Below are 13503 nucleotides of genomic sequence, written 5' to 3'. Positions count from 1 at the left end.
CACTAGTGTGTGCAGAAATTCAAAATCTCTGTGATCCTGTAGTCACTTTTTTCACACCTGTGCCATCGAGCCTGTGACATAGCGCTCTGATATTCAGTGGGCCTCACACAATCCAAACGTGTCCAGTGTCCACTAGTGTGTGCAGAAATTCAAAATCTCCCTTATCCTGTAGTCACTTTTTTCACACCTGTGCCATCGAGCCTGTGACATAGCGCTCTGATATTCAGTGGGCCTCACACAATCCAAAAGTGTCCAGTGTCCACTAGTGTGTGCAGAAATTCAAAATCTCCCTTATCCTGTAGTCACTTTTTTCACACCTGTGCCATCGAGCCTGTGACATAGCGCTCTGATATTCAGTGGGCCTCACACAATCCAAAAGTGTCCAGTGTCCACTAGTGTGTGCAGAAATTCAAAATCTCTGTGATCCTGTAGTCACATTTTTCACACCTGTGCCATCGAGCCTGTGACATAGTGCTCTGATATTCAGTGGGCCTCACACAATCCAAAAGTGTCCAGTGTCCACTAGTGTGTGCAGAAATTCAAAATCTCCCTTATCCTGTAGTCACTTTTTTCACACCTGTGCCATCGAGCCTGTGACATAGCGCTGTGATATTCAGTGGGCCTCACACAATCCATAAGTGTCCAGTGTCCACAAGTGTGTGCAGAAATTCAAAATCTCCCCTGTCCTATAGACACCTTGTACCTTGTTTTACATTACTATATAGTTTGTTGGATTTTGTCTACATTTCTACAAAAAATGAGGAAGGCTGGTGGAAGAGGCCATGGAATTGGGCGGGGGTTGGCAGCTGGTAATGATGGTGTTGTGGTGGATCTGATGGTAGTGGCAAGAGCAAAATAGGACCGAATGCAGGAGGTGTTGAGCCTGCGTCATCGTCTGGCTCCATAAGGCTTCGAAGGCTTAGTTTTCTAGGAGTTGGCAAACCGCTTTTAAAGCCAGAGCACCAGGAAAAAGTTTTGTCTTACATTGCTGACTCAGCCTCCAGCTCTATCGCCTCCTCTTCTGAAGTTGTAAAAAGTAAAAAAAGTATCATCATTGGAGGCTCATGTTCATGAACCACACCTTTCCTTGTGTCCTTCACCCCAACCAAGATTGAAGGATGACGCAGGCCATACTACTGATTACTCCATGGAGCTGTTTTCACATACCATGCCTGGATTATCAAGTGAAATGGTGAATTACCCAGGCCAAGATGAATCTGACATGGAGTGCACTGATGCACAGCCGCTGATAGATGATTCTGCTGGTACATTCACTCAGAGCACTACATTGTCCTCGCAGTGCACAGAGCCAGATTCTGACCCTGATGAGACTCAGGTTCCCCTTCCCGCACACTATACCACCATACACGGTGACACAGAGGAAGGTGCACATGACATTGAAGAGGAGGTGATGGATCACCCAGTTGTTGACCCAGATTGGCATCCATTGGGGGAAGAGGGTGCTGCTTCCAATAGCTCAGATGAGGAGCATCCGCAGCAGACATCGACATCGCAACAGCTGTTATCTGGCAGGCCCAGAGCACTCCAAAGACAGGTTCCAAAAATCAAGAGTTGCTGGACAGGTTGTCCAGAGGGTCAAAAGGTCACAGCGTGCTAGGCCGCAAAATGTCTGCCAAAGTAGGAAGAGTGCCATGTGGCACTTTTTTGAACAAAATCCTCATGATCAGGCCAAGGTTATCTGTAAGAAGTGCGCAAAGACCTTTAGCCGAGGGAAAAATCTGAAAAATTTGAATACCAGTTGCATGCTTAGACATTTAACCACCATGCACTTGCAAGCATGGACACAACACCAAACCTCAAGTGCCACATGTGCAACTGATCACAAAGAAGGTAGTCCGCAACGCTACATTGTTTCCCCCACTATAAGCCCACCGGTTAGCACAGCAGCAAATGTTGAGGTGTCGTTGCAAGGCCACAGCAGTCAGGGAATCCCACTGTTATATCAACGAAATACTGAATCTAGGCCATCAGAAAGAACACCAACTCCATCACCATCATCAACCCTCTCTCTGTCCGCCCTGTCCACCGCTACTTCCACCATATGCAGCTCTCAAGTCCAGCTCACCCTCCCAGACACTATGAGTAGGTCAAGAAAGTACTCAGTCTCTCATCCGCGTACACTGGGTTTGAACGCCCACATTGCCAAACTAATCTCGTTTGAGATGATGCCCTATCGGTTGGTGGAAAGCGCAGCTTTCCGCGAACTCATGGCCTATGCAGTATCACGCTATGACCTACCCAGTCGCCACTTCTTCTCTCGCAAAGCCATCCCAGCCCTCCACCATCATGTAAAAGACCGCATTGTCCATGCACTCAAGCAGTCAGTGAGTGGAAAGGTGCACCTCACAACTGATACATGGTCCAGTCGGCATGGCCAGGGCCGTTACGTGTCCATCACTGCGCACTGGGTTAATGTGGTGGTTGCAGGGTCCACAGGGGACAGCGGTGGTGGGACAGTGCTGCCTAGCCCACGGTATAGGAAACAGTTGGCTGTAGGCGTTCGACCCTCCTCCTCCAGAAGCGAAAGCTCGTCCACAGAGCGCAGTCGTACGAGCACTCCATCTGCAGCTGCCACTGTTGCACACGAGGTGTCCCCCTATCGAGCAGCTAGTGGAAAGCGTCAGCAGGCTGTGTTGCAGATGATGTGTTTGGGCGACAGACACACCGCCGAGGTGCTGGCCGAGTACTTGAAGCGACAAACTGAGTCATGGCTGGGCAGTGTACATCTTGAGGCAGGCAAGGTAGTTAGTGATAACAGCCGTAATTTTGTGGCAGCCATAGCCCTTTCAAAACTCAGCCACATACCTTGCTTGGCTCACACCTTGAACCTGGTGGTGCAGTGCTTCCTCAAAAATTGTCCGGAGTTAACAGCCCTGCTCCAGAAGGTGCGAAGACTGTGCGCGCACATCCGCCGGTCGCCTGTACACTCCGTTCGTATGCAGAAGCTGCAGCGATTGCTCCACCTTCCCAACCACCGCCTCATTATCGACATTGCAACAAGGTGGAACTCCACCCTGCACATGGTGGAGCGGCTGTGCGAGCAGAGGCAGGCCATAATGCATTTGTGGGAGGATACACGGCCAGGCACTTTGAGAGCAGACATGGAGTTGACAGGTGTGCAGTGGTCGAAGCTGAAAGACCTCTGTAAAGTCCTTCAGTGTTTTGAGGAATGCACACGGCTGGTAAGCGCAGACGACGCCATCCTAAGCATGAGCATCCCACTTATGCGTCTGCTCATGCAAACTTTGACGCACCTTAAGGAGCAGGCGTCTGCAGCCAATGTTGATGAGGAGGAAGAGGAGGAGGGAATCCTTGATGACATTCAGCCATTGTCTGCTCAGGGACCTCTCCTGGATGAGGTGGAGGAAGAAGAGGAGGAGGATGATGATGATGGGGATGATTACTTAGGAGAGGAGGATGCATCTCGTGGGGCAAGTGAAAATGTTGGCGTGGCAAGGTCTGGTACAGGGTTTGTGCGTGACTGGAGGGATGTGGATTTGCCAGAAAGTGCTCCTCCAACCAGCACTCGCAGTGCATCATTGACACCGGGAACATTGGCCCACATGTCAGATTATGCCTTGCAGATCCTAAAAAGGGACCCCCGCATTGCCAAAATGATGAACGATGACGACTACTGATTGGCCAGCATCCTGGATCCAAGCTATAAAGGCAAATTACAAAACATCATGCCACAGGAGAACCTTGACCTAATATTGGCTAATAAACAAGCAACTCTGGTAAATCGGTTGCTTGAGGCATTCCCAGCACACAGCAGCGGTGATGGTTCTCACACGAGCCGTACGGGCCGGGGGCAGCTTGCCAGAGGTGTTCATGGTGCACACAGCAGAAGTGGCGTTGGAGACAGGGGTTTCATGACAATGTTGTGGACTGATTTTTCAAGTACCGCTCACACAACTGGTAATACTGCATCGATGGAAAGTGATAGGAGACAGCAGTTGTCAACTATGGTTACAAACTACTTTTCCTCCCATATCAATGTTCTCCCACACAGGTCATTCCCCTTTGACTATTGGGCCGCTAAACTGGACACCTGGCCTGAATTGGCACAATATGCCTTACAGGAGCTCGCTTGCCCAGCTGCAAGTGTGCTATCGGAAAGAGTCTTCAGTGCAGCTGGATCAATCCTGACAGAAAAAAGGACCCATCTGTCAACCAAAAATGTGGATGATCTAACCTTCATTAAAATGAACCATGCATGGGCTTCCAAGGATTTTGTCCCACCTTCCCCTGATGACACATAGGGTGACAGAAAAATGGCTTGCTTTGGTCCACCTCTTCCTGGGACTTGACCTATTTCGCCTTTTGCATCAGCTGAATGTCCAACATCAACATATGCCACTTTCTAAAACTCCCTAACTGTGCTGCCTCCCCCCCCATTGCCGGGGTCACCACCTAGCGCACGACACCGTGCGAGTGCCGTTGCCCTGGACAGGTGGGTAGGCCAACTCTTGGGCGCGGGCACTGACACAGGGTCCCTCATAGTGCAATCAAGTGTCTCTGACGGTGGTGGTGCACACCCGCCATCAGACACACCGCCTTGCTATGAGGGGCCCAGTGCCAGTACCGACGCCCACGAGTGGGCCCCCCTTGCTTGGGCAGGGCCCCAGCATTTGCAATCTTTACCTCTCCCTGCTCCTCCGCTGTGTAGTCTGGGCCGTCAAATCCATACTGTGCCTGACACTGTCTGAGCCTGCCTCCTGATGTATAGACATATATTTTGAATGTGTACGCTATCCATACATGTTATCCGGGGATACGGTACCCTTTCTCACCTTTGTGCAATCACGTGCAATCCATACTGGGCCTAACACCGTCTGAGCCTGCCTCCTGATGTATAGACATATATTTTGAATGTGTACGCTATCCATACATGTTATCCGAGGATACGGTACCCTTTCTCACCTTTGTGCAATCACGTGCAATCCATACTGGGCCTAACACCGTCTGAGCCTGCCTCCTGATGTATAGACATATATTTTGAATGTGTACGCTATCCATACATGTTATCCGGGGATACGGTACCCTTTCTCACCTTTGTGCAATCACGTGCAATCCATACTGGGCCTAACACCGTCTGAGCCTGCCTCCTGATGTATAGACATATATTTTGAATGTGTACGCTATCCATACATGTTATCCGGGGATACGATACCCTTTCTCACCTTTGTGCAATCACGTGCAATCCATACTGGGCCTAACACCGTCTGAGCCTGCCTCCTGATGTATTGACATATATTTTGAATGTGTACGCTATCCATACATGTTATCCGGGGATACGGTACCCTTTCTCACCTGTGTGCAATCACGTGTAATCCATACTGGGCGTGAGAACGGCTGGCGAGCTGTTAAGGAAGCTACAGCACCTGTGGTTTGCACACGTAAGTTTTTCATTTTTTCAGGAATGACGGTTAGGCCTAATTCCGAAACTGCGGTTGACCTGCACTTACTGGGAAATCATCGTTCGCGGGTAATAATTGTAATCAGTGATCCCCATCACTAACGTTGTTCAGCGGGTTATCTGCACCTGTAAGCGACAAACGCTGGCCTTTTCAGTGTAGCGCACATGCAGCCACGGACATGTAAGGGCATGACACACCAGTTATTGGCCAATCTCATGTGCCAGAGCCTCACGTGTCCCTCTAGTAAGCCGGACTCGGACCGCGGGGCATGACGGAGTCTCGTTCGTTAACGGAATTAAGCTTGCAATGTGTGCATCTGTTCTGTAGCTGGCATGGTTGAGGTTTCCCAGGTGGAGTCGAATTTAACCGTAGGCTCCACTCCTGGTGGTGCCCTTCTGGACATTCCTTTAAGGTTCAGCTTTGCAACCATACTGCCCACGTAAAACAAACACTTTGCCTTCATGAACGCTGTTTGGAGGGTCATGACTCGTGGGAATAACGCCGCCCAATCAGTTAACCTGCTAGAGAGATCCTTCGTTGCTCCCAAGCATGACATCACACTCCCTAGGAGGAAGGTAATGCCACTGTGGCGACCGTACTCCTGGGGGCGACACAAGTGCACTGATGCCCAGCCACTGCTCGATGAATCTGCTGGTACATTGACCCAGACCACTACATTCCCCTCGCACGCTACACGGCCTGAATCTGACCCTGATGAAACTCAGGTTACCCTTCCCATATACAGTTCCATCTTACACGGTGACAAAGAGGAAGCTGCAGATGAAAGTGCAGGTTCGGCCCAACCGCCATCAGACACACCACCGTACTATCAGGGGCCCTGTGCCAGTGCCGTCGCCAATGAGTGGGCCCCCCCTGCTTGCTCAGGATCACAGCACTTGCAAGGTTGAAATACTGTGCAGTGAGATGGAAGATGGGGACGACGAGGAGTCCAGACTAGTACAGGGATTCCCAAGCGAGGAGACTTATTTGATTGTTTTCAATGTTGGGACAGCAATTTTTGGGGAGCACTATACTCTGGAGAATGATAGATGGGGCCCACCATACACTGGTACATTCCAAAGGTGGACATCAGACACTGGAGCAGCATTTACAGGGCCCATTATACACTAGAGCATTAGAAATGGGGCCAATTATGTTTGGAGCATTATTTGGGCCCATAAGACAGTGGAGCTTCATCCATGGGGACCAACATATACTGTAGCATTATGTGGAGCTCATCATATACTGTTTCAAACATTATATGGGACCAATGATTCTGTATGGAGAAATAGATGGGCCTCGTCATGAGATGTAAAAGGTGAAGTATTTTTCATTGTACTATACCGCTATTTCTCTGCCGTATCGGAGCATGATGAGTTGTGGTATGTGTTAAAGGGGCGCTCTTTCGCCCAGGGCACATGAAAACCTGGAGCCAGCCCTACCCCCCCACAACTTTAGCCAAATAACCCCCATTTTTCAGTGCGTAACTTGTATTATGAAGTTAATTAAGGTTGACAAGCTTAAGTAAGAAGAATTGATGCTTTTGGCATTCAAATGGGCACTGTAGGTGTGTTTCCTGTCCTCCTCTCACTTCCGACTTTTATTCCCCATTGACTTACATTGGGTTTCGTGTTTCGGGACGACCCCGACTTTTCCCTATAATCGGCCGATCTTGCTCGACCCGACCCTAAAAAACCAAAAGTCGCTCAACTCTACTCATAAGTCTCCGGCTTCATGACTCTTCTAATATAATCTCTCATTGCACAACAGAGTCCTGCATACAATAGATCGAGGGCTGTGCACACAGGACCTGTGATGAGGTCACAGGAGTCACATGATCAGGGGACTCGGACTGAAGTCTCTGATCATGTGACCCCCTGACTCCTCCCCTCCTGTGACCTCATCACAGGTCCTGTGCTCACAGAGCAGGGATTTATGAGTGAGGGGCAGCCGCTGCAGTGGCACTGGTGGGCTTGTCTGGGAGGGCGAGGATGGCGTTGGTACATGGGCGGCCGTGGCGCTATGGTGGCGGATTATAATGGGGCAAATTTACCCTGGGCTGATGAGTCCCCCCACACCACTGGGCCCTGGGCTACCGCCCAGATTGACCTCATTATAATCCGCCACTGTTGCTATACTATCACTTTATTGCTTGTTGAGTAATTTACTAAAAAAGGTTGCGTAGCAACATTTCTTTTGTAACTTTGGCCCCTGCAATCTGGTATTTAGCAGATTTTTATCTATCTCTATGATGTATTATACAGTATATCTAAATAAAGATCGTATTTTTTGGATTATACTCCATGGTGGTGGTTTATTCCTCCAATTAGTGGACGTACCCATTATAACCTATCAGGTTGCTCACATGTCCGTTTTTTCCGGCAGCACGGATGACAAGGGCCAATACAAGTCTGTGGGTCCATGAAAAACATGTTCAGCACACGGATGGCGTCCATGTGTCATCAGTATGCTGTCCACATTTATCATTGCAACGTATAGGAGAAGTGCTGTTTAATTCTTTCTTTATCCATACTGGAAATACACTAATGGTAAAAACAGACACACTGATCACATACTGATGGAAAACACTGATGACACCAGTACTGGTTAAACATGGATGTGTGAATTAGGCCTTAAAGTGTAAGCTTTTATTGTCATTGGGGTTCTCTCTCTCCTCTCCATCACGTGTATTTTCCAAGCAACCTCCATTATTGAGATTTGTTTGAATTTATTCAACACAATTTAAATATTTGGAAATTCGAATTTGCAGTTTTGCTCAATTTTCCCCAAAGATCTGCACATCTCTAGATGTAAATTTGAATGCTATGCTTTTGTGAAAGAAAAATAAATATGAACAACTGAGGGCAAGAGGGTACCTATGGTACAATAATTAGTATGGTAAGTGTGTTACATTTTGGATTATTTATTTGTTTGACTTTTTTCCTTATTAAAACTAACTTGCGTATTGTGGAGACCGCTATCCTTTGCTATTTTTAAAATATTTTTCTTTTCTTAACAATGCTAATAAATGCCTATCTTCCAACATGATGGAACCAAAACAAGTTATTACATAGTCCCAGAATATATAATAGAATTTTCCCTGAGGAGCAAATGAATCTTAGCTGCTGGTTGAAATACATTGATAGCAATCTGTTAACGCTTTCCCCTCAAGGTGTTGTCTAGCTCTAGTAACTGACGGAGAAATCCACGATTAGGGATGATTCCTCTTCGGTCCTTTACTGTGTTAATAGCTTCAACCAAAGTCATGTGATGGTGAATCATGAGATATGCAAGCACCAGTGTGGCCGATCTGCTCACCCCCACAGCACAATGAACCAAAATTTTGCCTATTAAAGAAAACAAAATATTTTTTTTAGCAAACAATTATAATAGCGTGCATTAAATCCCATACTTAAATGGAAACTGTCATGTGAAAAAATGCAATTAACCTGCAGATATGGGGTTAATCTGCAGGCTAATACTGTTCTGCAGCTGCCACAGCCCTCACTGAAAGCCTGGCCAATGGGAAGAAATTAACTTTATTCCTCCCGGCAGTCTTGGGCTTTCTGTCAAAGAGGGGCGGTGCCGTGGCTTTAGTCACCACTCAGTACACAGTGAGCGGCGACTGTAACCAGGTCCCAGCACTGACTGACAGCCAGCTCTGCACTGATTCTCTGCTGTGTTGGCTGTCAGTCAGTCCTGGGGTGCGGTTTTCAGTCGCTGCTCACTATGTACTGATTGGTGACCGAAGCCGTGCCTCAGTGGCTGAAAGCCTGAGGGTGCTGGGAGGAATAACGTTAATTTCCGCCCAGCAGCGGGCCTTTCAGTGCAGGTATTGGGCAGCTTCAGAATGCTATTAACCTGCAGATTAACCCCATATCATAGCGCTTTTTTTACATTGGATATACAAGTTGACTTGTGTTATCTTTCATTCTCTTTACTAGATTGGCTACAGTCTTCTTCTCAAACACTGACAGGATAGTATAATTCACTGCTCTACTTAATGAGAGGAGTATATTACCCATGCGAGGATAGCATGTTCAAGTCCCTTTAGGAAATTAATAATATTGGTAGAAAAATATTTTTCCAAGTGTTTAAAAAAAAGAGAAAAAGTATTCCTGCAATCTCAGCTTTCACAATAAAAAAAAATTGCAAAATCAGGAGAAAAATAAATGACATGTACTGTAACGCTATATCATAATTTATACAACAATGTGAACCTTGCAAAAAAAAAACAAACCAGAAAGAACATTGCCAAAAGAGCTGCTTTGTTTATCCCGTCTGTGGTGTAGTGACCACTGTGTCCGCTAGGGGGCGCTGTGCGGATGTCCTAGGAGAAAGGATGAGTGGCAGAACCATGAAGGACCGTTATGTATCTCAAGGTGGGTGGCCTTGAGATGGAGACTGATGCGTGTATTGACCAGCAGTGATACTGCTGAGGTGTCGTTTCCACGTATTAGGGAGAAGTCTCCAGGTAACTAGAGAGTTGGGAGGGCCTGGTTACCTACAAACCCACCCAGGGGGTGTGTTTAGAGCACTGTTGTAAAGAGTATGAAAATGCCTGAAGGACCTGTGATGAGGTCAGAGTCAGGTGACCCAGTGGGTGTGGCTATGAACGATATAATGTGGCCAGGGTGAGTCACAAGTGGTGAATGCAGGGACCTGGTTGGTCCAGTGTGGAAGGTCCCACTAGGAGAAGCATCTCCTGGCTAACAGCCTGTGTGTGGCTGGGTGAAATGGCGGCCAGCACCTGTTAGTTCCCTGGAGGGAATGAATGTCTGCTGCATGATAAAGGAACCGTGAGGTTACCCGGACGTGGGTGAGATCACTTGGGCTAGGAAGCCTGCACATCGAACACTGCTTAGCTTATATGACTATAGGACATTGCTAACAGAGGGAAACTCTGTAATGGCTGCTATGCTGATTATATGCTGTTAAATGAACTTTCTGTTGCTGTGATGGTTTATGATGATGAATAAACCGAAGGGACTGTTATGAGCTTATGGAATACCTGTGCCGGATGTGATTTTGTGGCTGCTGAGCGAGTATCCCCTACTTAAATGACAGCGCTACCTCACACGTCTCACAAAAAAATGAAATAAAAAGTGATTAAAAAGTTTTATGTATCCAAAAACATGATAAGCAGAAGTGTCCATAACCACTAAGCCACCCCCTTATTTGCTGGGAGGATAGTGATATGGTTTGTCTGTAATTGGATAATGGCCATTCTCTTTTTTACACTATGTTATCAATTAGATTCAATGAGTCTTTTTTGAGCTCTCTTAATTGACGTATCTTTCCAATAACCATATTTTCCAATAATGCCGTAAAATACTCTTTAATGGGATTGTATTTATATTTTCGGGTTAAAATAGTGTGAACACATTCAGGATTATTTTTATTCTTATGGTCCCAAGATTTTTGTCTTCTTAGTGGGTTTTCATTTTTACTATTACTATTACAATCATTATTAACTTGTTTAATACAAATTTTTGGAGTGTTAGTTTATGTACAGTATCTATTGCTTGATGCCAATAAATGTATTAATGGAGTGGACTAGACTAGACAATTCTGTATCTCTATAAAATATTTGAGCTCCCTATGTAGTGGGTCGCGCCTGTTTCATTTTAAGGCCATGTGCACATGTTGCGGATTCTGCTGCGGATTCGCAGCGTTTCAGGCTCTGCGGGTCCGCAGCAGATTTAGCTGCATTGTACAGTACCATTGTTTTCAATGGTAAACTGAAAAACGCTGTGCACATGCTGCGGATCTTTCCACACGGGTTTGATGCGGGTTCAAATCCGCAGCATGTCAATTCTTTGTGCGGAATCCGCAGCGCTTTCACACCTTCTCCATTGTAGAGGTGTGAAACCGCAGGGCTAAACCGCAGGCTAATCCGCAGGTCAACTGCAGGTCTTTTGACCTGCGGATTTACCTGCGGATTTTCCCAAATCCACGCGGACAAATCCGCAGCACCTAAAACTACATGTGCACATAGCCTAACATAATTTTCAGCTGGTGTAAAGTCATTAATGTCCTCAAAAACAATGCAATATTTGTTAGGTTCAGAATAACTATTATTAGTTATATCACTTGGTTCAATGATCTGATTTCGGCACTAGAGTTGCGTCTATCAGTATTTTCCTTGGTCACAATAACGCAAGGTGAGAGAGGTATCGAGTGCCAGTAAGGCTATGTGCACACGGTGCGGATTCTGCTGCGGATCCACAGCGTTTCAGGCTCTGCGGGTCCACAGCAGATTTAGGTGCATTGTACAATACCATTATTTTCAATGGTAAACTGAAAAACGCTGTGCACATGCTGCAAATTTTTCCACGCGGATTTGCTGCGGGTTCAAATCCACAGCATGTCAATTCTTTGTGCGGATTTTGCTGCGGTTTCACACCTTCTCCATTGTAGAGGTGTGAAACCAGAGGGCTAAACCGCAGGCTAATCCGCAGGTAAACCACAGGTCTTTTGACCTGAGATTTTACCTGTGGATTTTTACAAATCCGCGCGGAAAAATCCACAGGACCAAAATCTACGTGTGCACATAGCCTTAGAGGGTACAACTCATATTGGGGTACTAGTATGTCACGGGAAAACAGGAGATGAGGAAACTGGGCTCCTGCACTGCCCCTAGGACTAAAGGGGGCTCTATCTGTCCTTAACTTGGGGGTACCCTTGAAGGTAGGGAGGCCCAAGTCACCCACCTGTCCCTATCTCCTTTTTAACCCTGAGCTAAACCCCCAGCCCCCACCCCAGGAGGTGTACAGCAAAGGATATAATAAAATAGAAAACAACAGGGGTTAAAGTAGACAACTGCACACAGCTAACTTAATAGACAATACAATATACGTGTGGGATAAACACAACACTAATAACAAAGTAAACAACACGGCATACTTCACCAAACTCCTAGGTGAAGTCATCAGTAACAACAGAAACTCCAACAGTTGACCGGTTTGCAAGAGGTAATCAAATACTATAATCGGCACCCAGGAATGTTCTGGGCCATACTAAAAGGAAGAAGGCATTCCCAGCAACCTCAGCCAGAAATCAAAAAGTTAACTCCTGCCAAGCTGGACATCAGAGAATGAACCAACGTTGACACCCAACCTCAGGCTCAGCACCAGAAAAGTCCAAAGATACCATCACACTTAGCGATGCACCAGCGATCCCAACAACGTTATGATCCGGTCAGGATCGCTGGTGCATCGCTAAATGGTTGCTAGTGAGCTGCCACACAGGCAGATCTCACCAGCGACATAGCAGCAGTTGGCGGTCATTACTTACCTGTCAGACGAGGCGATGAAGACGTCCTCCCGCCCGCGTCCACGCGTCGCTCGTTTCCACAGCAGGAAGCCCAGCAGGAAGCTGATGACGAGAAACGGCCCAGGCCGTTCTCGCGCGATCAGCGATAATCAGCGGGGGAGCCGGTCGGAGGTAAGTATCACACATAGCGATATTGCTGCTGCAGCGTCACAAAACCAGTGACGTTATAGCGATATTGCTAGCGATATCGCTTAGTGTGACGGGGCCTTAAGACTGCACAATAGACTCCCCAGTGTGAACAGAGTCTGAAGCCGGCATAACATAGTATTCTCGTGAAATGAGAAGTCAAAATTGCTCTCCTCCTTGTTTATTACAAGTAGAATTGTGGTACTCATCTAGGGTCACAAATTGAGAAGACAAAATAAGAGGCTATTTACGGTAAATGAAAATTATGTGAGTTTTTACGGGACATTGACCCACTTAAATTTACTCAGTTTTTTGGGCGATCAAGTTGGTTTCTCTTTTTTTTTTAATATGTTGCTGGATATTGCGAGACAATGTCTCTATTTCTTTGTTGTTTTTGAAAAGTTTTTATACGAAACATAAATCAATGATGTCCTGATTAGTTTTACATACAATCTCACTTCTTTTTTGAAAGATAAACCAGATCGCCTTTTTAGAAAAGTCAAATGAACATTTTTATTATTATTTATTTTTTTTTAAATTCACAATTAATAATTTTGGCTTAAACCTTATGTAATCTGGACATAGATATCTATACAAATAA

At 46.4% G+C, this 13503-nt stretch overlaps 1 protein-coding gene across 5 annotated transcripts in view; it reads right to left on the bottom strand.

Moving 5' to 3' along the window:
• Positions 1-8348: 8348 nt before the first annotated feature.
• DUSP26 (dual specificity phosphatase 26) overlaps positions 8349-13503 on the bottom strand; it is a 109080-nt gene continuing 103925 nt past the window's right edge. For all 5 annotated transcript variants that reach the window (XM_073569043.1, XM_073569045.1, XM_073569044.1 and 2 more), the window contains one exon: positions 8349-8788. In XM_073569043.1, the coding sequence (XP_073425144.1) occupies positions 8595-8788 (194 nt within the window). In that variant the 3' untranslated portion in view covers positions 8349-8594. The remainder of the gene's footprint in view (positions 8789-13503) is intronic.

This window comes from Dendrobates tinctorius, unplaced genomic scaffold, assembly GCF_039654945.1.
Source record: "Dendrobates tinctorius isolate UK_male_01 unplaced genomic scaffold, ASM3965494v1 ptg000022l, whole genome shotgun sequence".
Lineage (NCBI taxonomy): Eukaryota > Metazoa > Chordata > Amphibia > Anura > Dendrobatidae > Dendrobates > Dendrobates tinctorius.
This window is presented reverse-complemented; position numbering and strand designations above follow the sequence as displayed.